Source organism: Columba livia, chromosome 26, assembly GCF_036013475.1.
Source record: "Columba livia isolate bColLiv1 breed racing homer chromosome 26, bColLiv1.pat.W.v2, whole genome shotgun sequence".
NCBI lineage: Eukaryota > Metazoa > Chordata > Aves > Columbiformes > Columbidae > Columba > Columba livia.
The window spans coordinates 3,875,182-3,903,045 of NC_088627.1; the positions used below are offsets into that span (position 1 = coordinate 3,875,182).

The 27,864-nt window shown below is 59.8% G+C and overlaps 4 protein-coding genes across 29 annotated transcripts in view; 3 read left to right on the forward strand and 1 right to left on the reverse strand.

Annotated features, from left to right (window-relative positions):
• Positions 1-168: 168 nt before the first annotated feature.
• AK2 (adenylate kinase 2) lies at positions 169-7,174 on the reverse strand. 2 transcript variants are annotated; one of them, XM_065041759.1, is made up of 7 exons: positions 7,013-7,174; positions 6,426-6,551; positions 4,483-4,593; positions 4,317-4,411; positions 3,544-3,616; positions 2,799-2,994; positions 169-977 (listed from the first exon to the last, which is right to left on the reverse strand). In XM_065041759.1, the coding sequence occupies exons 1-7, from the start codon at positions 7,130-7,132 to the stop codon at positions 970-972; spliced, it is 729 nt and encodes a 242-aa protein (XP_064897831.1). In that variant the 5' UTR covers positions 7,133-7,174; the 3' UTR covers positions 169-969. The 2 variants fall into 2 exon arrangements, with proteins under 2 accessions (XP_064897831.1, XP_064897830.1); XM_065041758.1 differs by lacking the exon at positions 169-977 and having other exon boundaries at positions 1,909-2,994.
• Positions 6,428-13,719, forward strand: AZIN2 (antizyme inhibitor 2). Of its 8 annotated transcripts, none has more exons than XM_065041239.1 (10): positions 8,299-8,314; positions 8,798-8,888; positions 9,956-10,122; positions 10,202-10,375; positions 11,118-11,290; positions 11,405-11,536; positions 11,850-12,015; positions 12,102-12,443; positions 12,836-13,050; positions 13,372-13,719. In XM_065041239.1, the coding sequence occupies exons 3-10, from the start codon at positions 10,024-10,026 to the stop codon at positions 13,511-13,513; spliced, it is 1,443 nt and encodes a 480-aa protein (XP_064897311.1). In that variant the 5' UTR covers positions 8,299-8,314; positions 8,798-8,888; positions 9,956-10,023; the 3' UTR covers positions 13,514-13,719.
• A 932-nt stretch (positions 13,720-14,651) lies between these two features.
• On the forward strand, positions 14,652-16,194 carry NDUFS5 (NADH:ubiquinone oxidoreductase subunit S5). Its single transcript, XM_065041778.1, has 2 exons — positions 14,652-14,979; positions 15,941-16,194. The coding sequence occupies exons 1-2, from the start codon at positions 14,764-14,766 to the stop codon at positions 16,043-16,045; spliced, it is 321 nt and encodes a 106-aa protein (XP_064897850.1). The 5' UTR covers positions 14,652-14,763; the 3' UTR covers positions 16,046-16,194.
• Positions 16,195-20,242: 4,048 nt separating this feature from the next.
• Positions 20,243-27,864, forward strand: part of MACF1 (microtubule actin crosslinking factor 1) — a 137,471-nt gene continuing 129,849 nt past the window's right edge. For 14 of the 18 annotated variants that reach the window (XM_065041673.1, XM_065041670.1, XM_065041669.1 and 11 more), the window contains exon 1: positions 21,551-21,821. In XM_065041673.1, the coding sequence (XP_064897745.1) occupies positions 21,602-21,821 (220 nt within the window). In that variant the 5' untranslated portion in view covers positions 21,551-21,601. Of the gene's footprint in view, positions 20,376-21,550; positions 21,822-26,265; positions 26,552-27,864 lie in introns of those variants that run through there. The other 4 variants (XM_065041684.1, XM_065041686.1, XM_065041680.1 and 1 more) reach the window with 3 other exon arrangements.

The window sequence follows — 27,864 nt, forward strand, 5'->3', positions numbered from 1 at the left end:
CACAGCAAAGAGATGAAAGGAACTACAAGCCACATATTAACTGCACAGAACATCCTTGAGATAGGATCAGGCCCGAGGATCCACCCAGCTGGATTGTTAGTGGGCTGTGCTGTCATCCACCTCCTCTTCCACGCTGTCCGCAGGCCAAAGAGGACACAGCAACAGATACAAAATGCAAAGAGGTTATTTTATTCTCGATTCAGAGGTTAGACAAGGCACCATTTGATTTTAAAAGAAATGCTAAAAAAGAAACCCAATTAAGTGTTATTTTTGCAGTCAATTAAGTCTCTTTTGCATTTCTCCAGAATTGCGTGAATTCCAGCTCGGTCAGGATCACAGAGAAGCCACCGCTTTGCCAAGGCAGGTTTGCACTAGAGCCGCAGCCCCTCTGGTCAGCAGCAGAGAAACCTCGAGAAGTCTCCATGCCGGGGTTTAGGAACACAGCAGAACAAGAGAAACAAAACTTCCAGGAAAAATAAAACCCACAAACCACACCATGGCATCATTTTTTTCCCATTCCATTCCATTCCAGAAATAATGAGTCATTTGTTCATTTTGGTCCTTGCTGACAGGAAGCGAGTTTAGAAAGATCCCAGTGGTCTCCAAGTACCAAAATGCCATGAGACAAACCCTGACGATCCCGGAGCGGCTGGAACAGCGTGTAGCCCGACCCTCCTAACAGGCCGAGGACATGCAGCTGATCCCTGGCGGAAATGGTTCACTCTGTACAATTGTTTTGCCTCCCCAAACAGCGATTGCTAAGGAGAAAGCCATCTCCTCTTCACAGTGATTCTGCTGAATAAGAGATCCAAACTAAAACCAGCCAAATCAGCCCCCCCAGCCCCTTGTCTACCACCTCCTTATCCCCCTCCCCTCAAGCGTAACCCCCTCCCCAGCTGCCCTCCCTGCACCCGTGGGTGATGTAGCAGAGCGTGCAGCGTTTGGTGGTCTCTCATCTTGTTCACGGGGTCACTCGGCTGCAATAAACGGGAAGAAAAAATAGATTTAGGAAAAAAAGAAGCTAAAAATTGTGGTTTATGGCAGAAAAAGGCTGGTGAGCTGGATGCGAAGTGAACACAGAGGGGAAAAGGAAGGAAGAAGAACACCTTGTTCTTGCTGTGGACTGGCTTGAGATGCCAAGATAAAAACTGCTCCCAATCAGAAGTTCTTTAAAATCACTGAGATATGGGGCAGCTTGAACACACACTTTCCAGTACCCAGAGCCCTTTTGCAGGAGATCAGAGATGACAGATGAGGTACCAGCCATCTGGGCACTCTCAGGGGACCAGGGGCTGCTGACGAAACCAGCACCGTTTACTTCAAACCCTCTTTCCCTGCAGTCACGTGCTTGCAAGAGCAACAAGTCAACTGCTTTCAGTTCCTGGCGTTATTTCCAGTTTGCTGGAAGGGAAGAAGTTGTTTCTCTGGAAAGGATGTGCAAGGATAGAGAGCAGTTTTCAGAGAAAGAGGAGTTATCAGGAAAAAGAGCAAGGGATTCCTGAGGATCAGACATCTGCTCTGGCCACGCAGCCCACGGCAGGGAGACAAGCGCTCTCCTCCGAAGAGGAGGGTGTTTGGGAACACTGAATCGGTAAACACACATGGAAGGCCAAAGGACAGAGTTCCATGAGGCCAAACTGCATTTACAGCAGGGTCCTGTAGGAAGGGCTGGAATCCTGCACGGACAAAGGTCACCACAGCCACCTTACAGCAGCAGAACGGCCCCGAGAAGCCGGGACACCAACCACACCGCACACAGTGTCCTCGAATGGACAGCCTGATGGAGCCGTTCGATTTGCTCAAGGAACAAGTACATTTCCATGAGCTCATAGTGAAGGTCGTTGGCTCAAGGGCACATGAAGCCGGTGGTTAATTACGCTGTCTCTCAGGCCTTGGAAAAAAAAATCATTTGCTTTGCAATAAGGTTTTATTTAGACTTTGGGATCAGGAGAAGCTCGACACATTTTCATCTCCTTGGCCAAAGCTCAGGCAAGAGTGAAGAGACAAAACCCAAGTCCTTTTCTTGTCCTCAGGAGATGCCAACTTGCCACACACAGTGACTGCCAGGCTCTGACCAGAGCTCCATGTTAAAAACAAGCAAAAAGTATCTCACTAATTCTTGCTATATTTGGGCCCCAAAAATGAGGAGAAGCTGAAAAGCCCGAGCTCTCACCCACCCTCTTTCTGCCCCACACGCCCCATCACAAAGGGAGGAACACAGGCTGTGTGTTCACAGGTAACCTGCCATCCCACAGAGAATAAAACCCACAGAACAAGAAGTTCCCAGCCGGCGCTGAGCAGCAGCCAGCTGTGCTCCCACGCACAGCCCTTCACGTCCTCGCCAGGAGCAACCCCACCGCTTCATTTCCCACACCACCCATCCCGCACCCTGCAAAGGTCCTTCCACCGACTCTCCAACCTTCCAGTCCCCTGAGGAGCAACCCAAAGTGCAGCTCCTTCCAGCTCTGCAATGAAACAAAAGCCTTTTGATCCAAAGGGGTGCAGACCCCATTTTTGGCAGCTGGTGCTCGGGCTCGCTGCGACCTCTAGAGGCCACATCTCCAGCACCCACAGACTGACACTCACATATAGCGAGATAGAGACCGTTAACAGCTTGTTTAATTGAGAATGAGCACAGCCCTGCCTTGGGCTGCATTGTTTTGTCCCCTCCTCTTCTACTCTGCTCAGCAATTCACCCTCCCCAGCCCAGGAAAGACAGAGATGGAGAGACAGAGAGAGAGAAAAGGGAGAACTCCGTCCTGGGACGGAGCCCTAAATGAACATAACCAGGTCTTTACATGTTGCTCTCGAGAAGGCTGCCAGGATGCTGGCAAACACCACGTCGGGAGACTGGGAGGCATCCACCGCTGTATGGATCCCTCGCTTGCTGTAGTAGGAGACCAGGGGAGAGGTCTGCGTGTGATAGGCCTTCAGGCGGGTTTTCAAGGCTGTTTCGTTATCGTCCGAACGGCGGATCAAGGGCTCTCCAGTGACCTGGGAGAAGCAAGGGGACAGTCTCCAGCTCTAGCCGCAGCCCGGCACGCTCCCCCCTTCTCTCCACAGCTACGACAACCCCGGCTCCCGAGCCCCAGGTCTGCAGGGGACACCGGGCAAACCCACGGCAGCCAAAACGAGTCCCAGAAAGTCACTGAAGAGAGAAGGATTCAGCATCGTGGTCTTTCCCCCACACACCACTCCGCTTGCTAAAAGGAGCCCAAGGATCCTCCAGAGCAGACACCAGCTACAGTTGCTCCCCAGGAGGGAAACTGGCCACAACCCACCGCAACTTCAGCTATGGACAGAGTCCAACAAGTTCTGAGATTAGCAGAGCTTGAGCCGGCTCTGCAGAACGGCCGTGCCCTTCGCTCATCCCTCCAGGCCTTGCTCCCCACAGCGCTGTCGGCTCAGGCAGTTCCCCACACTCCCCAAAAAGCTGGGACAGAAGGTATGAGAGAAGGAGAGAAAGGAGTTTTTTCCAGGGATGCTGCAAAGCATCATCTAAACCCAAAGCAGTGCAAGCTGTGGCCTCAGGAGTTCACATACATCGTCCTTCATGTGCTCTTTCGGGGGTCTGAACTCCTCGTGATAAGAGCGGCCACTCGCTGGGTGAATCAGCCTAAGACAGAAAGCAATTGTCAGCAAAGTAGCCCGGTGTCAGGACAAGGTCTCCTGAACCTGCCACCCGTCAGCACAGAAACATCCGCAATAGCAACCCCATTAGCCTTTCTCTATTAACAAAAATAATATAAAATTATCTTCCAGCTATTTCTGTACCAAGGGCCTCTTTAGGCACTTGAAAAAACAGCTGTGCTAGGAGATGGAGAAGGAATTGTTATTTTCTGCTTTACTGGGGAAGGGAACCAGCTCCCGGAGGTGTGAAGGTGACACAGGGCAATAGCAAACAACGGGAGACGTGTGTGTGACCGCACGGCCACAACTGACCCTGGGGAGGACGTCCAGCAGTGCCCAAACACGTGTGCCACGTCCTGAGGGAGCAGGAGAAGCTCCAGAGAAGCGAGAGCACAAAGACATTGGGCTTAAAGGCTGAGCTAGGGCACTGAGGACAACGATTCATATCAGCAGTTCATGGTCAGCCCTATTTACAGGGCAAGGAGGGGGCTCTGTTTGAGGCTGGCCCAGATACGGGAGAGCAGAGAGCAGGCAGGAAAGCTCAAACAAAGCAGAAATCTAATATACAACAGCACCACAGTGAGCCCTAAACACTGCCAGAGTGACAAGGATCCAAAATTAGGGTGCTGACCCATAAACTAAGAAACCTCACCCGATGCGCTGAGCGTTTGGGAGAGAAGAATTACCGTCCAGTGATCCTGCGGATGAGCAGGGAGTCGGGGATGCTGAACTCGATGACGGAGTCCAGCTTCTCTCTCCTCTTCTCCAGGAGCTCATCCAGCTGCAACAAAAACACCCGGCTGAGCGGGACAGAGCCCTGGGACCCCTGTCCCCGAACAGCAGCTCCCGTACCATCTCAGCCTGCTTCACCGTGCGTGGGAAGCCATCCAGGAGGAACCCGTTCTTGCAGGGAGGGGAGTCGAGGTTGTTCTCGATCAGCTCCACCACCATCTCATCGCTCACCTGCGGAGAAACAAGTGCACGGTTTTACACCCCCGTTTTACACGCAGCTGCCGGGCTGCACCGGACCTGTTTTGCAGCCGTTCCTGGTCCTGGAGGCAGCAGCCACAGTGCAGGATGCTGCTGTTAACAGGGCAAGCGCCGCATGCTCAGACCTGCCTGCACCGGGGAAGCAATCCCTAGCACCAGTGTCACAGCAATCCCTGCCACCAGTGTCACCAGAGACCTGTCTGATGAGACATTTCACACCAGGGACACTCCAGCCCGTGCAGGGACTTGGAGCAGCGCTGTCACCTCTCTGTTACAAACGTTGCTGTATTTCAAGAGAGATTGTAAACTTGTAGACAAACTCCCTAGGTAATTTTTTTTAAACTAATTCATGATACAAAATATCAACATAACCTCTATTTCCTGTTACTTTGTACTTTCACCCACACTTTCTCCTCAGAAGGCAGGTCTGGCCAGGAAGGGCAAAGCATGTGAGTTGCTCATTGATTCTTGTAACCCTTGTGTAAAGGTTCACAAGATGTGTAAGGGTTTGCAAGGTGTGTAAATGCCCAGCAGTTGCTGACAAACTCAGGCCTCCCTGGATAGTTTTTCCCATATCACGATCCCAGCATACTACTGGGATTAGTGCTTTTTCCATGCTGCAGCACGTGGAAAGTGCCAACAGATGCTATAGCCCCAACAATAGCTGTTTATTGGGGAGCAGCTCTCCTCAGCAGCGCTGTTTTCTCTGGCACACACAGCTGGGACCCAGCAGGATTGGGGACCGGGGTGTCACAGCACACGTAAACAAGAGCCCTGCAGCGGGGAACGTCCGGGCGGGAGGCGGTTTGGGTGAAACAAGTCACTTCTGTGCTTTCCCGATTACCAATTTCAAAGGCTCCTGCTTCGTAATCGAGCATAAAACTCATCCCGAACGCTGCTGCGCTCCCAGCTGAGTTATCGCAGAGCTGAGGACACTGCTGGGATGTACCCACCGAGCAGCCCGATGCCGCAGCCACACACACACGTGGCAGATACGACCAGCCTTGCCAGATAACATCCCTATCTTTCACAACCAGCTGGCATATCGCGGGCTCGGTGTTGCAATGCAGGCTCGGAGTGAACGCTGGAGATAAGCCACGTTACTTTTCCCTCCTGGGGCCTGCAGATTCTCCGTGGGGTGTTAAGAGCCTGTGACAGCGATGCCCAAGTTCTGCCCCACACCGCTCAGCTTTGGGGCAAGTCACTGCAATTTGCCGTCCTTCAAGTTTCCCCAAGGTATCTCAGTCATTTTGGCAAGATAACAGGATCCTCAGAAAATGAATGTCAGAGATCCTAACTCTTGTTCCTTTGGGGATCCAAAGTGTCTTTCTCACACACAGCACCCACCGCAACTACTGCAGCAACACCCCTAAATCTATTTTCACTTTAAACTTACAGGCAAACAGCATTTATGCAAGAGCTGGGACACAGATGGACCCTCTGAACAGTTTTCCACCTCACAGGGGTCCTGGCATCCCATGAAGAGACACAGAAGCTGCAAAGTGTGGCTGTATCGTCCTACAGCTCTGAGGATAAACTTTCATCCCAGGAACATGAAAATACTGAGGTGGAAAGAACCAACTCAGGGAGACTGAGGCTGCTGGTAAGTAAGGAGCAATTCTGATGAGCAACTATGTCTTTATAGGATGTTTCTCCTGCAGGATAATGAGCAGAAGAACCCCCACCTTCACCCTGCAATCTGCCTTTCTCCACTAGTTGTTTTTTGTCACTGAGGCTCCTAATTAAGAGCTGGGTTTTGATTGCTCTCCCTCCAGGTGCTGTCAGACCATCTCCCCACTACCCACCAGCTTTCCCGCGTCCATCGTCTCTTTGAGCCGCTTGCCCAGCTCGGACCCCGAGGCCACCATGGCCCGCAGCATGTCCCCGGTTGCCAGGTGGCAGACGCAGTAGGTCTCGGCCAGCTTGGGAGCCTGCGGGAGAGGACAGACGGGAGGCGAGTTCACCGGGAGGGGTCTGGGGACAGGACCGGGGGGCTGGGGCGCACACCCGGGGTTTGGTCCCCCCATCCCAGTGCGGCCCTGTCTCCACATCGGGACGGTCTGTGACCGGCCAGCACGTGACAGGGCCCGCACAGAGCCGGTGCTCCGGGAGCGGGGATCGGGCACCGGAGCCCCGTGGCTCGCCCCAGGGAGGGGATACAGGACAAAGCGCCCCGGGGCTGCGTGAGCCCCCGGGGGCGGGCAGTCCCGGGGCCCTCCAGAGCGGGGCAGACCGCACGCTCCAGTCCCTCGGCGGGAAAAGTGAGGACCGGACACCCGCGTCCTTCCAGCGGGAGCTCAGGCGCTGGGCCCAGCGGCGGGCAACACCGGGCGGCCTGGTCCTGCCAGCCGCTCCCGCGACCCCCGCACCTCTCACCGCGGTGCCCCCTCACCTGCGTGCCCTTGCCGGCGCCGGGCGGCCCGAGCAGGACAGCGCGGATGCCCTGCCGGAGCCCCGGGCCCGGGGCCTGCCCGCGGCCGCCGCCGCCCCCCGCCTGCGCGCTCGGAGCCATGGCCGCCGCCGACTGCGCGCCCGCCCCGCCCCGCGCCCAATAGCCCGCGCCGCCGGGGCCGCGCGCATCGTGGGCGGGGCCCTATGCATCACGGGCGGGGTTCCGCAGCTAGTGGGCGGGGTTCCGCAGGAAGCGGGCGGGTTTTTGCTGTGAATGGGCGTGGTTTCGCGGGTAGTGGGCGGGGATCCACAGCAAATGGGCGTGGTTTCTCATGGAGTGGGCGGGGTTTCACATTGAACGAGGGTTTTGCAGGGAGTAGGCGGGGTTACGCATGAAGTGGGCGTGGTTACTCCGGTCGTGGGCGGGGTTTGCGGTGCTGCGTGAGCTGCAGCTCCCTGCTCGGTGCTTGTCCTGGCGCTGTCTGAGCCACCGGGCTCTGCGTGGGACGGGTTCACCACGCTGTTGCGTGGGCTGTGAAGCGAGTGAGCACTGCGGTGCTCCACACCAAGCTGCCGAGAGCCAGTCTCTCTGTGCTCCTCCCAGCGTGGGGCTGTCTGCATGGCTCCCCCATCCTGCACAGCACAGAGCACTGGGAAAACAGGCCAGTATCTCAGAGATGGCAAAGCTTCCTTGGCCCTGGTTGCCAAGAGAGTCCATGGCAAAGTCAAGACCACAGGGTTAAATACAGGAATCCAGGATAAGTCAGTCCTTCTCACCTCCTTTATGGAGGCAGCTACCCCTCCACACAGAGCATGTTGTCTCCTCAGAGAGGAGGGAACTGCAAATCAACAAATAGAAGAAAAAATCCCTTGCTCAGCCTGTGGTGTTTGTGAGGTGGAGTAGTGGGGCCATTCCCAAGTGCACAAATTCAGGCAAAGCACAAATTCAGGCAAAACCATGGCTGACTGACCAGACGGGGCATCTGCACCTATGGCAGAGCTGGGTCTGCTGTCAGGGAACCCACAGAAACTGGCAGCAGCACAACACAGGCAGCGTCAGTCCCTGACGTCTTCCTTACTCCTTCCCCAGCCAAACAGGCGCTGCGCAGCCATTAGTCTGCAGGAAGCCTCGTTTCCCTGGCAGCAGTATTTCAGAGGTATTTTTGGCACTTTTCCCCCCAAGGGTCCCTGCACACGCGATGCACGCGCAGCCACAAACGCCCTTGCAGCAGGGCCGGTCTTTGAGATGGCTCACAGCTCCGCACCTAGAGGCTGGGGATGAGCTGCTGGTGATGGGGGCTTGGTGAGAACCTGGGGTGTCTGCTGGGGGCGGCCCCAGCCCGGGAAGGGGGTGAGCGAGGCGGGGAGCATTCCCCAAAAGGGATGAAGGATGCTCAGAGGCAGCTCAGCCAATGGGGTGGCTGGGTTTGGTTGCCATGGCCACAGTTGGGAGGCAGAGCGAGGAGGGGGGTGCACAAGGGATGCAGGGGTGGCTAGCCCAGGAGCAGGGGCAGACAGGAAATGGGGGCAGGACAAACAGCCGCTGCTGGGGCCAGTTCATTTGCTTGGGACACCCGCAGGCATAAGCTGTTTAAATGATTTTTAAGGTAATGGGATGGGGGGGGATGGTGCGGGGCTGCTGAGGAAGCTGGCTTGCATGGCACAGGGAGGAGGGGGCCAGTGAGGGATGCGTGTGAATGTTGAATTTTGGGAATGGTGGGTGGAGGGCACCCTGCCGTCAGTGTCCCCGTCCCTCACTAGCTCCTTGCATTGTCTCTCCCCTGAGCCCCCCCAGTGACAGCTACACCTCAGGGTGCTGCAGGAGCTCAGCGTTCCTCGGGGTCCCCCTGGCAGCACGTCTAGTCACCCCCCGGCAGGTCAGCGTTGGGCCGTGGTAAGGAGGGAATGGGTATCCGAGGCTGGGGCATGTTTGCTCAGGGCTGGCAGGAATGACCCACTTAATTGCTCGTCCTTTCCATGCCCAGGCAGGGGGGGCTCGGTGCTGGTTAGTGATGTTTTTGTGGAAGGAAGGGTAAGACTGGTGGTGTTGATCTCTTTTTTTCAGTGTGAAGCTCTAAGAGCTTCAAAACCCAGTTTTTCTCCCCAGTCCCTACCTCTGGAGCTTGCTGGTGGTGCTTGCTCAATGCATTACGACACCGTGCTGCTCCGGGGTCAGCGTGGTCTTTCTCCTAGTGCCCATCTGAAATGTCGTAAGTGTGTCTCTGCAGAGGAGGAGTCGTGTGCGGCTCTGAGAAATGAAACCTCTGTCGCCCGCTTGCTTCAGATCAGAGGGAGCATGTTCCCCTAAGAGCCCGGGAGCTAGACCTGGATTATTGGAGTGGAAACGTTTCCTGCAAGCTCATGCTAGGTCTGCAGCTTGCTGGGTTGTGGGATGGGCTGGAACCAGGCAGGGAGATTGTTGAATCTAAGCCTGCGACCTTAAAGCTAAAGCTCCGCTAAGTGTCAGCAAGTGGCCCGTGCTGCGCTCTTTAAAGGTACTTTCCTTTTCCTGGGGCTCGTGTGCCTGGGCAGGTGTGCCCCTGAAACTTCAACTGTTTTAAAAGCACAAGGGAACTTCACCCCATGCAATGTCCAGCAGCTCTCGCTACACGCCGGAGCATGAATGGGCACGTTCTGGCATATATAGGCCATTGCTCTGCAGGAAAGTTGGCTTTGTTGTTAACCGTGTCGGTGCCTGCACTGCTGCTGAGGAAGACGGGGCTGCTGGGTGCCAGAACACAGCTCTGAGCTGCAGATAACTGGGTCTCCTCCCCGTGGAGAAGATGCTTTCACCCCCAGTGGGGCTCTCAGCTGGCGCTGCTTTGGAGGAGAGCAGTGGAGAGCTGTGCCCAGGGCCAGGAGCACCTTGGGGAGCAGGCTGGGTGCTGTAGGCTGGTGGAGCTTCTGAAGCCTGGCCTCTAATATTATTTCCTTTCTTTTCCAGTGTGTTACATATTTAGAAGCTGCACCCTACCGGAGGAGGCTTTCAGCCAGTGTTGTCACACCTTGACCATGAATGGGTACTTGAACGAATCCAATTTTATGATGGTGGAGGAGGGTTTCAGCACTAGAGACCTTCTGGAGAACATCCTGGTGGAGCTGTGCCAGGCGGTGAGGGCTGGTGGCTCCCGGCACCCCGACAGAGGTGGCCATGGGGAGGTGACCACTACTCACTCCGGCTTTCTCCTAGAGTGACCAGCAAGCCTTCTTCGTGGCAGACCTTGGGGACATCGTGAAGAAACACCTGCGCTTCCTGAAGGCCTTGCCACGGGTCAGGCCCTACTTCCCGGTGAAGTGCAACGGCAGCGAGGGAGTGATTCGGCTGCTGGCAGAGCTGGGGGCAGGATTTGCCTGTACCAACAAGGTAGGGGAATGAGGTGGCACAGCTCGGGATGAGCATCCTCTGGGCATTAGTGGGGCAGTGGCAAAACTCACCCTCCTTTCCTAAATTTCCACTCGCTAGACAACATTTACAGGGGCCAGAGTCTCCCTCTGCTGTCAAAACCCTCCCAACACAGCCCAGAAATCCCCGTCCTATCTGTCTGGTGACTCAGGCTTATTCCCCCTGACCAACATTCCTGTCTCAGGAGCTGGTGGCACAGCACGTCCCTTGGGTGCCGCTGCCAGAACCATCCAGCTTAGTGGCTTTAAGGCTGGGCCTAAAGCTCCCTGCTCTCTCCTGCTTGTCATTCACAATAGCCACATTTCTAGAGAGGAATCCAAAGTTAAGCCGCCTACTTGGATGTAATTAACTAAGACGTGTTATGAGGAGGAGAAAGTGCAAAGAGTCGTTACAGCTCAGACCAGCACTGCAGCCGTCACCCTCACAGGGGACACGTGCACCACTCCTGCTAAACCCACTTGTTTTCTCTCCTCTTGGTCTCAGGCTGCTTTTAAACATCTTGCCGCAAGCTGTCCCACCAGGACAAAGTCCACTGTGATCTCTTTGAGCTCTTGGGGGTTTTCCCTGGAGAAGTCCAGGCTGCAGTGCTGGCGGTTTGCCCTTTGCAGTGCCGCAAGCTGGCCAAAGCCCAGGGCTAACCGTGGCCAGAGCTGGGCAGCGCCGGTCCTGGGGCCCTGCCTACATGTGTGTCGTTTTCCTGCAGGCAGAGATTTCACGAGTTCAAAACATCGGAGTCCCAGCCGACAAGATCTTTTACAGCAGCCCCTGCAAGCAGGTCGCCCACATCAAATACGCGGCCAGCCGCGGCGTGCGGCTGATGGCCTTCGACAACGAGGTGGAGCTGAGCAAGGTGGCCAGGAGCCACCCGCACGCCAGGTGGGTGTCTTGCGGCATTGCTGGAGCAAGGGGCTGCAGGAGGAGCTGGGGAGGTGGCCGTGGGGTGACAGAGGGCCCCAAGACACCTCAACACTGTGTGGAATTGCTCTGCAGGATGCTGTTGGGTATCACCGCTGATTCCAGCCCTTCTGCCCATCCGAGCATGATGTTTGGGACCACGCTGGAGTCCTGCCGGCACCTGCTGGAGGCAGCGAAGGAGCAGGCTGTGGAGGTCGTTGGTGTCAGGTACAGCGCGTGGTCCTTTTTTCCATAGGGGGAAGTGACTGTGGAGACTCTGCCTTTCCAGAGCAGCACAGGGGTCCACAGAGCCGCTGGAGTGAGGTGGAGTCTGGACCTGGGGATACTGACCCTTGTTGGGATCAATTTGGGGCAGGTTTGTCCCTCAGGGAGGGTTTGGGGGGCTCTGCAGGCTCAGCATGGTGAGTGGGAAGCTCAGAGTTGCCCAGTTTCCCCCAGTAAGTGATAATCCCAGTGTCGTGTCCCCTCGCTGCTCTCTGGGGACGGGTGATCCCTGCTGAAACAGGGACTGTCCCCTCAGCTTTCACCTGGGGAACGGCGGTCTGGAGCCGCAGGCTTTCGCGCAGTCCCTGGCCGCAGCACAGCTGGCCTTTGAGATGGGCACAGAGCTGGGCTACCAAATGCACCTCTTGGACATCGGAGGGGGGTTCCCCGGCACCGAGGACACCCGAGCCCGGTTCGAAGAGGTATGTGGCTCCCCGGAGGGTCTTCCCTGGGTCTGGCTCCCTGCAGAGGGGCTGAGCTGACAGAGAGGGGACATCTTCCCATCCAGGTTGCTGCCGGGATCAACGCTGCCTTGGACTTGTATTTCCCAGATGGCTGCGGGGTGGAGATTGTCGCCAGACCTGGGCGATACTATGTCACCTCCGCCTTCACCTTCGCCGCGAGCGTCACGGCCATGGCGGAGGTTCCCGTGGATCAGCCCGGCCCCGGCAGTGTGTGGGATGGTGGGACGGGCTCGTGTCTGAGCCTCCCTGAGCCCTCTCCCTGCTCCCCCGCAGAGGAAGACTCTGGCAGCAAGAAGAACCTCGTGTATCACCTCAGCGATGGCATCTACGGTGCTTTCAGCCGCCTCCTGTTCGACAGCCCCTGCCCCAGGCCGCAGCTGCACAAGGTGAGGGCTGGCCCGGTTTTGTAGAATCACAGGATGGTTTGGGTTGGAGGGACCTTCAAATGTCCCCCAGTGCCCCCCCTGCCATGAGCAGGGACATCTTCACCAGCTCAGGGTGCTCAGAGCCCCGTCCAGCCAGGCCTGGGATGTCTCCAGGGATGGTTCATCCACCACCTCTCTGGCCAACCTGGGCCAGGCTCTCACCACCCTCAGGGCCAACAATTCCTCCTCATGTCCAGCCTGAATCTCCCTCCTTTAGCTTAAAACCATCACCCCTTGTCCTGTCACAACAGGCCCTGCTCAAAAGTCTGTCCCCATCTTTCTGATCGGCCTCTTTTAAACACTGAAAGGCCACATTCCTCATCCCCTGCGGTGATTCCATCTGTCCCCTGCAGAGACCCGCCCCGGGCCACCCCTGGCACAGCAGCAGCCTGCGGGGACCCCCAGGACACGCCGAGGACGGCATCGCCGAGGGCCTGGAGCTGCCCGAGCTGCAGGTCGGGGACTGGCTGATCTTCGAGGACATGGGCGCCTACAGCATCACCACCTCGTCCCCGCTCGGGGAGCGTCCCCAGCCGCAGATCACCTACGCCATGTCCCGCCTGGCCTGGTAAGGGACGGTCCCATGTGCGCCGGGCGAGGGGACGGGGATCAAACCTTGGGATGATGCTGGCTTATCCTCCAGCTGGGCTCTTTGCCCAAGTGGGGGGGTCAAATCTGAGTCCCAGAACCTGGAGATTCAGGGTAAAAACCTGCCCTCAAAGGTAAAACTGCCCTCAGAGGCAAAACTCACCTTTTTTAAAACATCGAGGCAGTTTGTCACAGGGGGTTGTTGCTCTGGGGGGCGTGAGAGCCCCTGAGCTCCCCCTTCCCCAGACCCATCCTGCAGCGTTTCACAAGGGGCTGCTCCCCCGTGTCTCCCCCTTTGCAGGAAAACCATCCAGCTCTTCCAGGGCAAACCCCCGCAGAGCGACGACGACCGCGAGAGCGTCTGCGCGCCGCTGTCCTGCGGCTGGGAGATGGCCGAGTCGCTCTGCGTCGCCCCCGTCTTCGCTCCCACCGGCATCATCTGAGCCGCGGCGGCACCGGGGCAGGTCCCGCGGCATCGCCCCGCTCCGCGCTCGGGGCGCCCGTGGGTGAGGGCTTTGAAGTGTCTCTGTAAATCCGGTTTGTCCAGCTCAGGTGGTGGCGTGTGCCGGCGAAAGGGGTTTGGCGGGTGGCGCCAAGCAGATTTGGGTTGTTTTTTTTTAATTATGGTAATAAACGGTTGTCCAGCGCGGCTCGGGGTGTCGTGTGATGAAGCCGCCGGCTCTTCCTCCCCACCCTGCACTGGCGGCGGTGGAGAATCCGTCTGCAATTAGCAGTTAGCTGCCTAATGAGTCTTTGCTCATTAGGGAAGGTGGGGCTGTTCACCCGAACCGCAGGGACCTCTGGGGTTTTATGGGGGTGTGGAAATGGGGGGGTGGTGGCCCAGGACTGGTGGCATCTCCCCAGTCCCCAAGCTCTCGTTAGTCCTAACGAAGCCCATTACCCCTGGGGTGTGGGCGGTGGTCCCACACAGGTACGGGGTGGGGGGGGAAGTGGGGACCAAGAGGCCCTAAATCCGAAGAAAGGGGACAGTGTGAGACCCTGAAAGCAGCAGACTGGGGAAACTGGGGGCACTGGGAGGACCTTCAAGCATTGGGGTGCGGTGTGCTGGGCACAATGGGGCATTGGGGATACTGGGAGGACACTGGGAGCACCAGGGTGGGGGCACTGGGAGGACACTGGGATGGGGGCACTGGGAGGACACTGGAGTGCTAGGGTGGGGGCACTGGGAGGACACTGGGAGGACATTGGGAGCACTGGGATGGGGGTACTGGGAGGACACTGGGAGGACATTGGGAGCACTGGGATGGGGGTACTGGGAGGACACTGGGAGGACATTGGGATCACTGGGGTGGGGGCTCTGGGAGGACACTGGGAGGACATTGGGAGCACACTGGGAGCACTGTGATGGGGGCACTGGGAGGACACTGGGAGCACACTGGGAGCACTGGGGTGGGGGCACTGGGAGGACACTGGGAGCACCGGGGGGCGGCCGGCAGGGGGCGCTGGGGCGCGGCGGGCGGCCTGTCCTCCACCCCACCAGGGCGCGCTGCAGGGCGGAGCGCTTCTCGTGCCGCTCGTGCCCCTCGTCTCTCTGGCTCCGTTCGTAAAGCGCGACGCGAGTGTCGCCCCTACGGTTGCGCTTGACGGCAGCCGGCGTCGCGCAGGGCTTGTGAAGGACGGCGGCGGCCGGTCCGGTCCCGGGGCTGTCGGTGTCGCGACATATCGCGCAGCCATGCCGTTCTGGGACCTGCAGCGCCAGCTGGGCATCGACGTGGACCGCTGGCTGCTGCGGCAGAGCATGCCGCAGCCGTACCGCAAGGCCGCGGCCTGTCACGCCTTCGAGCGGGAGTGGGTGGAGTGCGGGCACGGGCTGGGCCAGACCCGCGCCCGCCGCGAGTGCCAGCCCGAGTACGAGGATTTCATGGAGTGTATGCACCGCACCAAGCTGGTGAGGGACCGGGGACACGGGGCCGGGCGGGGAGGGCGCTCTTGGGGGGTTTGGAACGGGCTGGGGAGGGGGCAGCGCTGCTGGGGGGTCCTGCTCATTGGGGACCCCCAGGCGGGTCCCGTGTCCCTTCCCCAGGGCAGGGGGCCCTGCAGCCCCTTCCCCGAGCGCTGTGCTCACACAGCCCTGCCCTGCGCAGCCCCTTTTGTAGGAATCAATCACCTTGCCAGTATAACAGACCCAGGCAGGACGTCTCAGCAAAGCGTATTTTAATAAGGGTTTTGCAAGGCCGGGTGTTGTACCTAAAGGCAGGCACACAGAACACGGCAAAAAGCCTCTACTTATATCTCCCCGAATCCCGGCCGCAATTTCCCTCCCCTGTTCCCCACTGGTTGGCACTGCAGGGTTTACAGACCACCCGACCTGCCTCAGTTTACCTGTCCCAGTCATCTAATCCTAACAACCCCCTTCCCCTTATCGATCTGTTTAAAATATGTGTTCCTGGCTCTTTGGCTGCCCTTCCCCCTGGATTAACTTGTAAATACAGTAATCAGTTTGCATTCCGGGACTAGTTCAGAGAGACTTTGTTTTACATTAAGGATTCACAGTCTGATGTCTCTCGGTCCTTCCCCCGGCTGGGGTCAGGGACCAGCTCCTCAGTTTTGTAAGAACAACGTTCCTTCGTTAAATGGTCCTTACACTTCATCCTGCCTGCCCACCCTCCTCCTCCTCCCCAGCAGCTCCGCTCAGCCCTCAGCTGCAGCAGCCCTGGCAGAAAATGCTGCCTGGGCTGCAGACTCTATTATCACTCATTATAAAATGGGCTCTAACAGCCTGAAAGCCCAAAAGTCTTTGGCAGGAGACTCAGACCCATGTGAAGAGCAGAATAAGGGTTCACCGGGTGCCAGGACCTGCACCGGGGTCACCCAAATGTTTCCCTGCCCTGTCATGTGCGCTTTGCCAGGCTGCGCGGCTGAAAACCATCCTGAAGCAGCGGGACAAGATGATCAAGGAGGGGAAGTACACGCCGCCTGAGCACCACCAGGGCAAAGAGGAGCCGCGGCCGTGACCGCGGGGGCCGGACCCTCCGTCAACCGCGAGGTGGAGAAATCCGCCACGAAAACCCACGACACGAGCGGGTTACGCTGTAGCCGTGGGATGGGGAGAGACGCCGCGTTGGGCATCGCGTGGATTAGTAAACGTCTCCTTCGGAACAGCGTTTGGCTCTTGGTTTCTCTTTTTTTCTGAGTAAAGCGCTGTCTGAGGGTTGTTTTTACACTGTATTGTTGTACCACTTTTTGAGAAGTATTAGTAAAGAGTTTGCTCTTTTTATATATATATATATATATATATATATTTATATATATATATAAACTGCTGCCAGGGAGCTTTTTAACACGCCCTGAAATGCCTCAGTGGTGCCAGGGACGTATCCTTGGGGTCAAACGCTCCTGGAGCTGGTGCCTGGGTTCTCCCTTTGTGTTTGCAGCCATTGTGCCAGGTGGCATTCGCTGCTGTAAACCAGAGGAATAACCTAAAAGCAAAGAAAAATAAACCTTATCCAAGCTTGTCCTGCAAAACTTCATCCTAATTTGGAGCCAGGACACGGGACTGGTGTGTGCTGGGCTGTTCCCAGTCGCTCTCCAGCTGCACAAGGTGCAGCTGCTGTTCCTTCCTGGGGGGTATTTCCACCCAAATTCAGCACTGTTTGTAGTGGCATTAGAGCAGGTGAGTGCCTAGAAGCAGAGGGGATGGTTCTGTGCTTTAATCCCCGATTTTAATACCGGTGATTGTGGGTTTAATGCTTAATCTTTGGTGCAGGTGGAGCCTGTGAGATTCCTGATCCTCGCAAATCCCCGTGCTGGGATGACAAACGCCGACCCGAGCGCAGTGTCACCTCTGGTGGCTGATGTAACGATGCCGACGCTGGGGGGGGATTAATTACAGTGTTTTGGCTATAAAAGCTGGGGAGGGAAACAACAGAAAGAATCGCAGTATCATTTTGGTTGGAAAAGCCTCTCAAGATCAGAGTCCAACCATTAACCCAGCCCTGTCACTACCCCATGTCCTGAGAACCTCATGTCCGTCTGTCCCCTCCAGGGCTGGTGACTCCAGCACTGCCCTGGGCAGCCTGTTCCAATGCCCCACAGCCCTTTGGGGAAGAAATTGTTCCTAAATCCAACCTCAACCTCCCCTGGTGCAACTTGAGGACATTTTCTCTCACCCTGTTGCTGATTTGCGAAGAAAAAGGCTGAGAATGCGACGGGTGGCTTTTGCTTTTCTAGGGAGAGGAATAAAGAAAAGGGCTCAGCAAAAAACCCAGCAAGTAGCTGGTGTCAAGAGTGACTCATCTCATCAGCTGCCAAGATATCGGAGGAAATACGGAAACGTATCTAAACGCTCCCGGCTCCCAAGTGGCTCTTTAGATCCATCCAAAATCTAATTGTTCTGGTGAGAGATGTTCACGCAGCCAAGGGCAAGCGGTGAATCACAGGGTCTGCGACTATTCGTTGTAATTAAAAGCTCTGTTAGAAGTTTCAGCCGATAAGGAAAATAACCAAAGACCTAATGAAAATGGTCGAATTCGTAGATTAAAAACCCTCTCGCAGCTCTGGCAGGAGGACAAGGGCCGAGCAGCAGCGATCGAAAACGGGTCCAATCATCCCGAGTTCCCCCGGGCAAAAGGGACGTGGAGCGTCCTGTGCTGCGCAATGTAGTTCAGCCCTGAACGAGACTCATTCCCAGTGTGTAGTAGATCCACGTTTATATTTCTCTCTTTGCTTTTTCATCGTGTTTTTGTGGCGCGGGGCTGGGCAGGAGCTCCCTGCCGAGATCTTGGGGAACCACTGCTGTGGGTGCAGCTTCATGTTGCTCCCCAACTGCTTCCCCCCCCAACTCCCTAATTCCAATTTTCCTACAACCCTCAGTCCCCTGGGAGCGGGAATTGGGGTCTGGGGAGCGGGTAACCCCCAGTTCCTGCAGCTCCCGCAGCCCCAGATGTGCCAGGAGCCTCCAGCAGCGTCTCTGTGACTCAGAGACGGGGAATAAACAACTCTCGGGAGATGAATAATTTATCAAAAGTCAAGGGAAAAGGCAAATTTCATCTGCGGGTTTGGGTGAAGGATTTAATGAGGGAGAGGGGACAGACCCTGGGGCAGAGCCACGTGCCAGCTGACGTGTCCCTGTGTCCCTGCGGATGCTGAGCGGGACCCTGAGGTCTCAGCACCCTCCTGGGGTGGGTGTCCCTGCTGTACATTAAGCCATCCCCCCCACCATCCCCTCTTCCTCCCGAAATAACGACTCCTCATCCCCACGTCGGCAAAACAGCGCACGATCTTAACCCAGATTCGGAGCACAAATAATCCGGTGCCACCGGGAGGGATTTCTGGAAAGGCGTGAAATCCTCGCGGGCTGGAATGGGCGCCGGCTCCGGCCGCTCTTGCTTCCCCGCGGTTCAACACACTCGAATCGGCTGCGTTTGCTCCTCGGAGCTGGTGGCACAAATAGAGGGTGACAAAGGGACACATCATCACCATAAAGCCAGTGCTGCAGCTGGCGGAGTGTGTGTCACACCCTGAGGGCAAACGGAGGGGAACGGGGACAGCCGGGGGTGTCGTGCCCATCGCCCCGGTGTGCGCCGGGAGCCGGGGGAGCCATGGCCGGATCACCGCAGCGCGATCACCGTGGCCGGGGTCACGGTGCTGTCAACCAGGGCCTCTGAACGTCGCAAACACGCGGCTGAGCCGCCCAACCCGTCCGGGAGCTTTGGGAACGGCGCAAGCTGCGTCTGGCTCTTCGTGCTCGTTCTGCCTCCCGATGCACCCGAGGCCACTGGCTCGGGCGGGACGAGCCCTCCCTGCTCCCGGGCTCTCGTCGATTTTGGGGTGTCTCATGGTGCTGGGACCCCGCGCCGCCACTTGAGCACAACGGATGCTTGGGGGGAGCACAGAGAACATGCTGCTGGGGTGGCAGGACTGGTGCTGGCCTGTGACGACATGATTTTCCAGTGTAACCTTTGTTCAACCTGGCCTGGCCACGGTGGGTCCTGGGGAGCTCATGTCCTTGTCACCAGCCGGTGCTCATGTCTGTGAGGCCTTGGCTGCTGCATCTATAGGCTCCATACATCCCACCAGTGCATCCACCCCCAGGGGGTTTTGGCCGCGTTCTTCCTCCTGCGCTGCTCTCCCCATCCCTGGATCCGGGCAGGGCTGCAGGGCGACACGTGCCCTTCTACAGCCACATCCCAAGTGTCCGGGAGCCATGTGTCACCACCACACCCCAGCCGCGTCCTCCCCCGTCCCACCCCCTCGCTGCAGGTACTTGGGGAAACAGCCGCAGAGAAGCAGAGGGACCTGTTGGGATGAGATCTGAAAACTTGCTGGGGAGAGATGCCCATGGGGCAACCGGCCGCGCCGAGACCCCCGAGGGACTGGGGCGACAGGCTTGGCCCGACCGTGCGAGACGGCGCCGTGGGAGCAGCCGCGCTGGCCCGGGGCCGTGTCACGGCACCGCTGCTCGCCGGGACCCGCCGTCGGTGCGGGGCGGCTGGATCTGCCGTCAGCCGGAGCGGTTTATCCGGCTTCACTCCTGCGGAGCGGCCGGGGTTGTCCTGCAGCTCAGCCACCCCTTGGGGCTGCTGCTGGTGACCCTGCCTGCGCCACAGCTGCTGCTGGGACCCGTTCGGCTGGGGCTGGGATGCTTCGCTGCCCCCCAGGTGAGGCCCTGGACACCCCATGGCTTTTCCAGTGCAGCTCTCTGGCCCTTTCCATGCCTGTCCCCACTCACATCCCCCTGTGTCCTGTTCGAGTCCTCCTGCTGTGCTCCCGCAACATTTGCTGGCCCCGATCGATGGGTGCTCTAATTATCGGGGGCCTGGAGGGACTGGAGAATAGGATGGAGAGGGGTGTTGGGGGGAGGAACAGGGTGCCCGAGGGGGCTGTGTGGGGAGCTGCTGGATGGTTTGGGGGGATCCTCTGTGCAATGGGGGTGCAGGCTGGGTGTGCAGGCCAGGGTCGAGGCAGCCGGGGGAGGCAGCAGCCGTTGGGGTGTCCTGGGGAGTGCGGGCAGGCTGGGGGCACAGGGCGGGTCGGGTGGACTCCATGTCGCAGGGGGATGCCCGGGGTGGCGGGTGCCGGGTTGGGCCGGTGCAGGGACGGCCGCCAGGGCCGGTTCCCCGGAGCAGCGCGGGGCGGGAGGCGGCCGGGACCCCCCCGCCGCTCCGTGCCGCCCCGGTGGGCAGGGCCGGGCCGGGGGAGGCGCCGCGGCGGCGGGAGCGGCGGGACCGGGAGCGCACGGCGGGGCCGGCAGGCGCGGAACCGGGAGCGCGGGGCCGGGAGCGGCTGCGGGACCGGGAGCGCCGCGTCCTGCCCGCGCGGAGCCGCCGAGAGCGGGAGCGGGGGGTGAGCGGGGCCGGGGCTGCGGGCGGGGGGGGGCGCAGCGGGGAAGGGCGGCGGATGGAGCGGGGATGGGCAGGAGCTGAGCGGGGGATGGAGCGGGAGCGGCAGGAGACGGGGATGCAGCGGGGATGAAGGCGGCGGACGGGAACGCGGATGCACCGGGAGCGGGAGCAGCGGCCGCGGGGCCGGCTTGGGGCTGCGGGCACCGGAGGATGCGGCCCGGGGGGGGGGCAGGAACGGGGGTGCCAGACTGGCCCTGTGTGCCCCGCAGAGCCCTGCCCGCCCCATGCCGCACCTGCTGCCCCCCCGTCCGCGCCGCAGCCCCCGGGCACCGAACCCCCCCGGCCCCACACCCCAAAACCGGGGATGAACGCCCGGTGCAGGCGTCGGGGCTGCCCGGGGAGACGCGGGTTTGGGCCGCGGTTCATTATTTTGCAGCTTTTCACTGGGGGGTGAATGACTCATGGAATCTTTTCTCCCTTTCTTGCAATGTTTTTTGGGTCTCTTTGTTCCTGTTTTGCTGATTAAATGCTGATAATAAGGAAAGGCTCTGCGCGATGGAGGCGGCTCCTCTGCCGCGGCACATCGGTTGTAGGAGTCTCAGTCATTTCATGTGCATTTTCCCTGGTCGAGCTAGAGGACACAATGAGAATGATTTTAAATATGTCTCATGCAAGGTGCTTATTTGCCCAGCGTGTGTACGCGGCACAGCTCACTCCCCGCGTGCTCCAGAAAGCCCTACCATTTTCCCCTGCCATGATTAATAGGATTTTTAAAGCTGTTCCCTTTCTGAGGGGGGAAAAAAGCCCCGCAGGTACAAAGGGCAGTGCCGATCTGATGGCTTCTTCTTGTACCCAGCACAAAGAAATCGAACCCAAAAGCTTGGACTTTGCTTTGTGGGAGTGAGATGGTGCCAGCGATGTCAGCGTGGGGTGACTGGTAGAGGGGTGGCCGTGCCAGTGTCCCTGGGAGCCCCAGACCAACAAGGGGGAAACTGAGGCAGCATTTGGGAGCTCCAGGAGGGCCGATTCACCCACCCACGAGGGTGCTCGGGCACAGGCGCAAGGGCAGGGACATGGTGGTGCTATGGTCCCTTCTCCATCACCCCCAACACCCACGGCGGGGAGGGAACCACAGTTGGTGGCCCCAACGTCACACGCTGTTCGTTCCTCCTTCAGGCTGCTGCCCGTGGGGACGTCCTGCCCGCGCTCCTGCCCGCGCCCTGGGCCATGTCGTCCTCCGACGAGGAGACCCTCAGCGAGCGCTCGTGCCGGAGCGAGCGGTCATGCCGGAGCGAGCGCTCCTACCGCAGCGAGCGCTCGGGCAGCCTCTCCCCCTGCCCCCCTGGGGACACCTTGCCCTGGAATTTACCCCTCCACGAGCAGAGGAAGCGGAAGAGCCAGGACTCGGTGCTGGACCCGGCCGAGAGGGCTGTCGTCAGGGTGGCAGGTAAGGCAGCGCCCTTGTGTGAGGTGGGACGCCTCGAGGATGGGTCCAGGGGACTCCCCCTGCGCTGGCCGGGGTGGTCACAGGGCTGTCCCTGTCCTCTGCAGCTCCCCAGGGAGCTGGGGATGGGTGGGATGGGGAGGGGAAGGATGGATATGGTGTTTGGCTCCGCGATGGCTTTGTCCCATCTGGGCAGGGCTCCCCGCGAGCTGTTTGTTCTCAGCACGCTGGGGTTAAGGGATGACTGGGCATCTCCAAGGCTGGGCTTGGGTGACATTAAAATGTCTAATTAAGGACTAAATGGCTCCTTGGTGGAACAATGCGCTTGGCCAGACTCCAGGGAGGAATTTGCCCTGGGAGGTTTGCGATTCCCGCCCGGCTGATGGAGCCGGGGCTGCTCCTTCGCTTCCATGGTGCCCATCGCGTCGTGGAGGGGACACTGCCCCGTGTGTCCCATTGCCTGCACTGCCACCGCGGTGCCCGCTGGCTGCTGTCACGCCCCGGGGGAAGGGATGGGGGCGGGAATGAGAAACAAAGACAGGGATGGAGCCACCGAGGCTGGTGGCTCCTTCTCCAAGCTCTGGTTGATGGGGACCCTGCTCTGGTGACACTGGGGAGGGAGGATGGAGGATGGGGCGTGGAGGATGGAGGATGGAGGGTGGAGGATGGAGGAGCTTCGCTCAAGGTGGTGGCCCCAGCACGAGGGCTGGGATTTGCTTCTTCACCAGGGACAAACAGCCGTCGGGGGCTTTGATCTGTGACTGCCAGGGTCGGGCCTCTTCTCCCCGTGCCCTGGGGGCCTTTGATCTGCTCCTGCCAGAGCAAACAGGGATTTGGGGCTGTGCCGGGGGCCCCGCTGAGCCCTGCCTGGGCTGGTCCCGGCTGCTGCCCCAAGGGAACCCCGGGGCCCGGCTTTCATCTCGCTGATGGAGGTGTCTTGGAGGGCAGTGAGCTCCCCAGTGCTTGCTCTGCCCTGCCAGCCCCTGCCTGTCCCTGCCTGTCCCTGCCAGCCCTTGCCTGCACCTGCCTGTCCCTGCCCCTGCCAGCCCCTGCCAGGCCCTGCCAGCCCCTACCTGTCACTTCCAGCCCCTGCCTGCCCCTGCCTGTTCCTGTCCCTGTCCCTGCCAGCCCCTGCCATCCCCTGCCAGCCCCTGCCTGTCCCTGTCCCTGCCAGCCCCTGCCAGCCCCTGCCAGCCCCTGCCTGCACCTGCCTGTCCCTGCCATCCCCTGCCAGCCCCTGCCTGTCCCTGCCAGCCCCAGCGCTGTGGGGACTCAGACTGGGAACACTGGAGGGCAGGAGGACCCCGCATGTCTGCACACCCCAGCGGGACAGGAGGTGCAGCGGGATGCTGGCTGCCTGCGCTCCTGCCCCGTGTGTGTGGCTCTGGCTGTGCTGCGGTGCCGCTCGGGCGGTTTTTGCCATCCCGGCTCCGCTCGCGGGCGATTTGGGGCAGGAAGAACCAGTTGATTCAAATGATGGTTCTGGAAAAGGTGCTGGCGGGGGCTGGGGGTGGGAAACGCTCCGGGTGCGGCCGGATCTGCCCCAAACACCAGCACCACCGAGGCTGGGTGATGGTTGGGGTACCAGAGTCCCCCATACCCATCGCTGCTCAAGCCCCATCCTGCTGGGTGCTGAGCACCCTCCTGCGCCTCGGGGCCATCTCCTCCGCTGTGTTTTTCGGGATGTCGAGTGTTTGTTGTCACGCTGGTTGGATCCAGCCCGTGATTAAAGGCAGGGGGATGTCACAAAATCCAGTCTCACACAGCTTCCCCATTAAAAATAACTCGCAAGGTGCAGCTAGACAGTGCTGAGCTGGGGAGAAAAAGAGTTTGGAGACAGTTTTGTGTCACCAGGTTTGAAAATGAGCTGAAATATTGATTCAGATCCTTGCATTATTCAGTGGGACTGTCTGCAGCACGCTGTCTGCCCCAGTGCCCATCCCCACCATAGCATTTGGGGACCAGGGATGGTGAAATGTCCCCATGGCAAGGGGGGGCTGGGACATGGCGCTGTGCACTGTCCCTGACCCCTGGTACCCCCGGTGCTGGGCAGGGTCCCCGCAGCCTCTGGAGCTGCTCCCAGCTTCGCTGGCACCTCCCTGGAAGGTGATGACCCAGGGGGGACCGAGGGGCAGCGGGACATGGGGGGGTCAGAGTCCAGCCCTTGGCCCCGCATCGCTCCGTCTGGCTCCAGCAGCTTGGCGGAGGGTCAGGGTGGTGGACGGGGGGGCTGCTTTGGGGAGAAAAGGCTCTTTCATCCTGAATCTGTTTGCACTTGGTCCTGCCAGGGGACACGGGGTGCTGGGGATGATGTTGGGGTGCGAGGGGCCGGCGGGGATGAGGGTGCGAGGGGTGATGGGGGAGACATCGCGGGAGCTTTGCTTTCCAAGGCTGTTTGAAAAGGCTCCTGGGAGTCCCTTTGTCACTCGGGAGCCTCAGCAGCGGCGCTGGCAGCGGCTGCGCCTTGGGGGAGCGGAGCCACCGCGGGGACGTGGGAACAAACCTCCTTGTGCGGCCTTGGAGCAGCAAACCCCCCGCTTTTGGGGATGGAGCAGCTTCGGGCAGCTCTGCCGGTGCCCAGGGAGGAACCAGGAGGTGCCAGCTGGCCGGGGCAGATTTCCTTCCCTGGGAACGCGTTTTTGGGTCAGACGGATGTTGTGAGTGCCGGCAGCTCCGCAGGGCTCTGCACAGCGCGGCTTTGCGGGCAGGGATGGGGGAGCCGCGTCCCCTGGGGCTGTGCCCGGTCGATGCTCTGCCCGGTCGATGCTCTGCCACCCAAGGCCACCTGCCCTGCCCTGGCACCGCTGGGGACAACGGCAGTCCCGCCACGAGGCCACCGCAGTCACCCACATTCAAACCCTCCTCCCCACGGAGGATGCAGCCAGGCACCGGCACTCGTTGCGATGTTAATTACTTTTCCTAATTAAGGCACTGTGGTGAAGGGGAGATGGCTCTGAAGCTGGGGTGAGGGGGGTGATTTCTGTAAATCCCCCAAGCCAAGGGCTGCAGGAGGAGGAGGATGAGGATGATGATGGTGGTTGCTGCCCATGGCCCCTCACCACCCCCAGAGGGATTTGGGGTGCAGCCTCCAGAACCTGGGTGTGTCGCGGGAAGGTTTGGGGAGCCCCTGGGTGATGGTGGGGAGACACCCGGTGTCTGGGCTGAGCAGGATGGGGCTTTTCTCGTTGCCATGGTTACCCAGCTGGCGGAGCCTGGTCCTCCGGTTGCCATGGGAACGGTGCAGCCGGGGTGGAAAAGCAACATCTTGCAAAGGCCAAAAAAGGCCAGGATTTGCCCCAGCAGGGGGCTGGGGGGACAGGGCAGCCTGGGGGGGCTGCTTCCAGCCTTGGATCGTGGTATGGAGGTGTCCTGTGGGTGTTGGGGGCACTGGGGTGTCCCCTGGCCTGGGGACAGTCACCCTTGTGTCCCTCTAACAGCTGTTTGCCCCCCAATGGCTTGGTAGGGCCTCCCCTGACCCCAAAGCTCCCCAGGTGATACCAAGGGGCTCCCTGTTCCCTCACAGCCCCCCAAAGCAATGCTGAGGGACTGGGCTCTCGCTACACCATCTCCCACACCCTGGTTCTGTCCCTGCTGTGGGGACAAGAGCCGTGGCACCTGGTGACAGTGGGGACAGACCCCGACCCGGGACACCCACAGGCAGGAGCCTGAGCTGGGAATACGCACCTGGGGATAAATCCCCCCACAAAACCCAGCCTGGAATAAAGGAGGTTTTGCAGAACCAGAGTGGGGCAGGAGCGGGGCTGGGGGCAGCTGAGATGCTCCCCAGCTTGGGTACACTGGGAGGCACTGGGATGCACTGGGATGCGGTGCTCTAGGCACAGTGGGATGCAGCGCTTTGGTTGCAGAGAGTGCACTGGCTGCACTGGGAGGTACTGGGATGCAATGGGATGCACTGGGATGTAATGGGATGTAATGGGATGCAGTGCTTTGGTTGTACTGGGAGCAGCAGGAGGCAATGTCCTTGTTGCAGCAGGATGCACTGGGCTGTAGATCGGAGGTCACTGGTTTGCACTGGGAGGTCATGCCCTTGTTGCACTGGGAGATGCTGGGATGCACTGGGATGCAGTAGGATGCAGCCCTTTGGTTGTACTGGGAGCAGCGGGAGGCAATGTCCTTGTTGCACTGGAATGCACTGGGCTGCACCACTCCAGGTGCACTGGGATGCAATGGGGGGCACCGGTTGCCACTGGGGGGCCCTGGGAGGCAGCGCGGTGCTGGGGGACGGTGATGATGCTGGGAGGCCTCGGGCCTGGGCGGTGTCCCCTCCCGCTGTCCCCTCCCGCTGTCCCCTCCCGGTGCCCCCGCCCCTCCCACCCGGTGCTGCCCTGCGCCGCCGCCAGGGGTCGCAGCGGGGCCGGGGGCGGGTGTGAAGGGGGCGTGGCCTATTAAACGGGCGGAGCACCGAGCAACGGGCGGAGCATGTATAAAGAGGCGTGGCCATATGGGCGTGATCAACGGCGTGGGCGGGGCCGACGGAGTGGGCGTGTCCAGAGGAGTGGGCGGGGGCGGTGGGGGGGGCGGGGCCGGCGGTCGGGCGGCGGCGCGGGCGGAAGCGCAGGGGGCTCAGACCGGCCCTGGCCGCCGCGCCGGCAGCTGTACCGCGGCACAAAGGGCCGCCATGGCCGGGTACGTGCCGGGGCTGCTCCCGGCCGACAGCAACCAGGAGAAGGAGTTCGTCCAGGCCTACGAGGACGTGCTGGAGCGCTACAAAGGTACCGCGACCGGCGGGGCCCGGCGTGGGGCCTGGAGCGCGGCGGGGCCGCCCCGCGGGGGTTGAGACGGCGCCGGCCCGGTGCCCGTGCACGGGGAGATGGGGGCGTCTGCGGGGAGCTCAGCGTCCTTGCGTGGGGTGCCCGGGGGAGCTCAGCGTCCCTGCGTGGGGCGCCCGGGGTCCGAGTGTCCCCGCTGTCCCCTGGATGGGTTGCCCGAGGGGACAGTGTCCGGGCTGTCCCCTGGATGTGGTGCCCGGGGTCTGAGCATCCCCACATCTCAACTGTGTGAGATGCCCAAGGGATGAGCGGCCCAGCTGTCCCCTGTCTGGGGTTCCTGTGTCCCCTGCGTGGGTTGCCCGGGGACTCAGCATCTCTGCGTGGGTTTCTCAGGGTCCCCAGATCCCTGTGTCCCCTGCGTAGGCTGCTGGGGGGCTCAGCATCCTTGCGTGGGGTTCCCGGGGTCCCAGTGTCCCCCCTTGCGTGGGGTTCCCGGGGTCCCAGTGTCCCCCCTTGCGTGGGGTTCCCGGCGTCCCAGTGTCCCCCCTTGCGTGGGGTTCCCGGCGTCCCAGTGTCCCCCCTTGCGTGGGGTTGCAAGGGTCCCTGTGTCCCCCCTTGCGTGGAGTTCCAAGGGTCCCTATGTGCCTTGCATGGTGTTCCCAGTGCTGCATCTTACCCCTCCCAGCACCACGACACCCATCATTCCCGTGCCCTTACATGGTACGTGGGGACCCACTGTCCCCCATCCCCGGTGTCCCCGTAGCCCCTGTGGGGCTGAGCTCCCCGTCCCCAAACCAGGTGAGGACAAGGGGCCAACACATTCCTCAGGCCACCGTGCCGGTACCGGCAGTGAGTGTGCAGTTTTGATGTCAGTGGGAGTTGTGTGCGTTTCCATTCTTCTTATTATTATTTTCTCCCTGCTGCAGAGCTAGACTTGTCCTGGAGCCCAGATTTCAGCCTCACGGGGCTCCTCGCGCTCTGTTTTGTAAGTTTAGCGGCCAAGTCTCTTTAAAACACGGATGGCCCAGGCGAGCTGAGCCAGGCGCTCGCAGCGCCCGTTTCCTTTTCCTTTCTGCCTGTAGAGAGAGGGAAATAATGGATTCCCGGCTCCCCGGTTCACGGGGTGCCACTCAAACCTCCCAGAGGTGGGAGCAACGCGCAGGCAATGGGGAATAAAAGCCTCTCCGGGCGCCTTGGAAAAGCGCTGGATAACGTGACTCGGGCTCGTCCAAGCACTTGACAAACTTTTATTAATAATAAAAAAGCCTCTTTGATGTAGTTGGGCTCAGCGTGGAGACGCGGAGGAAACGGTGCGG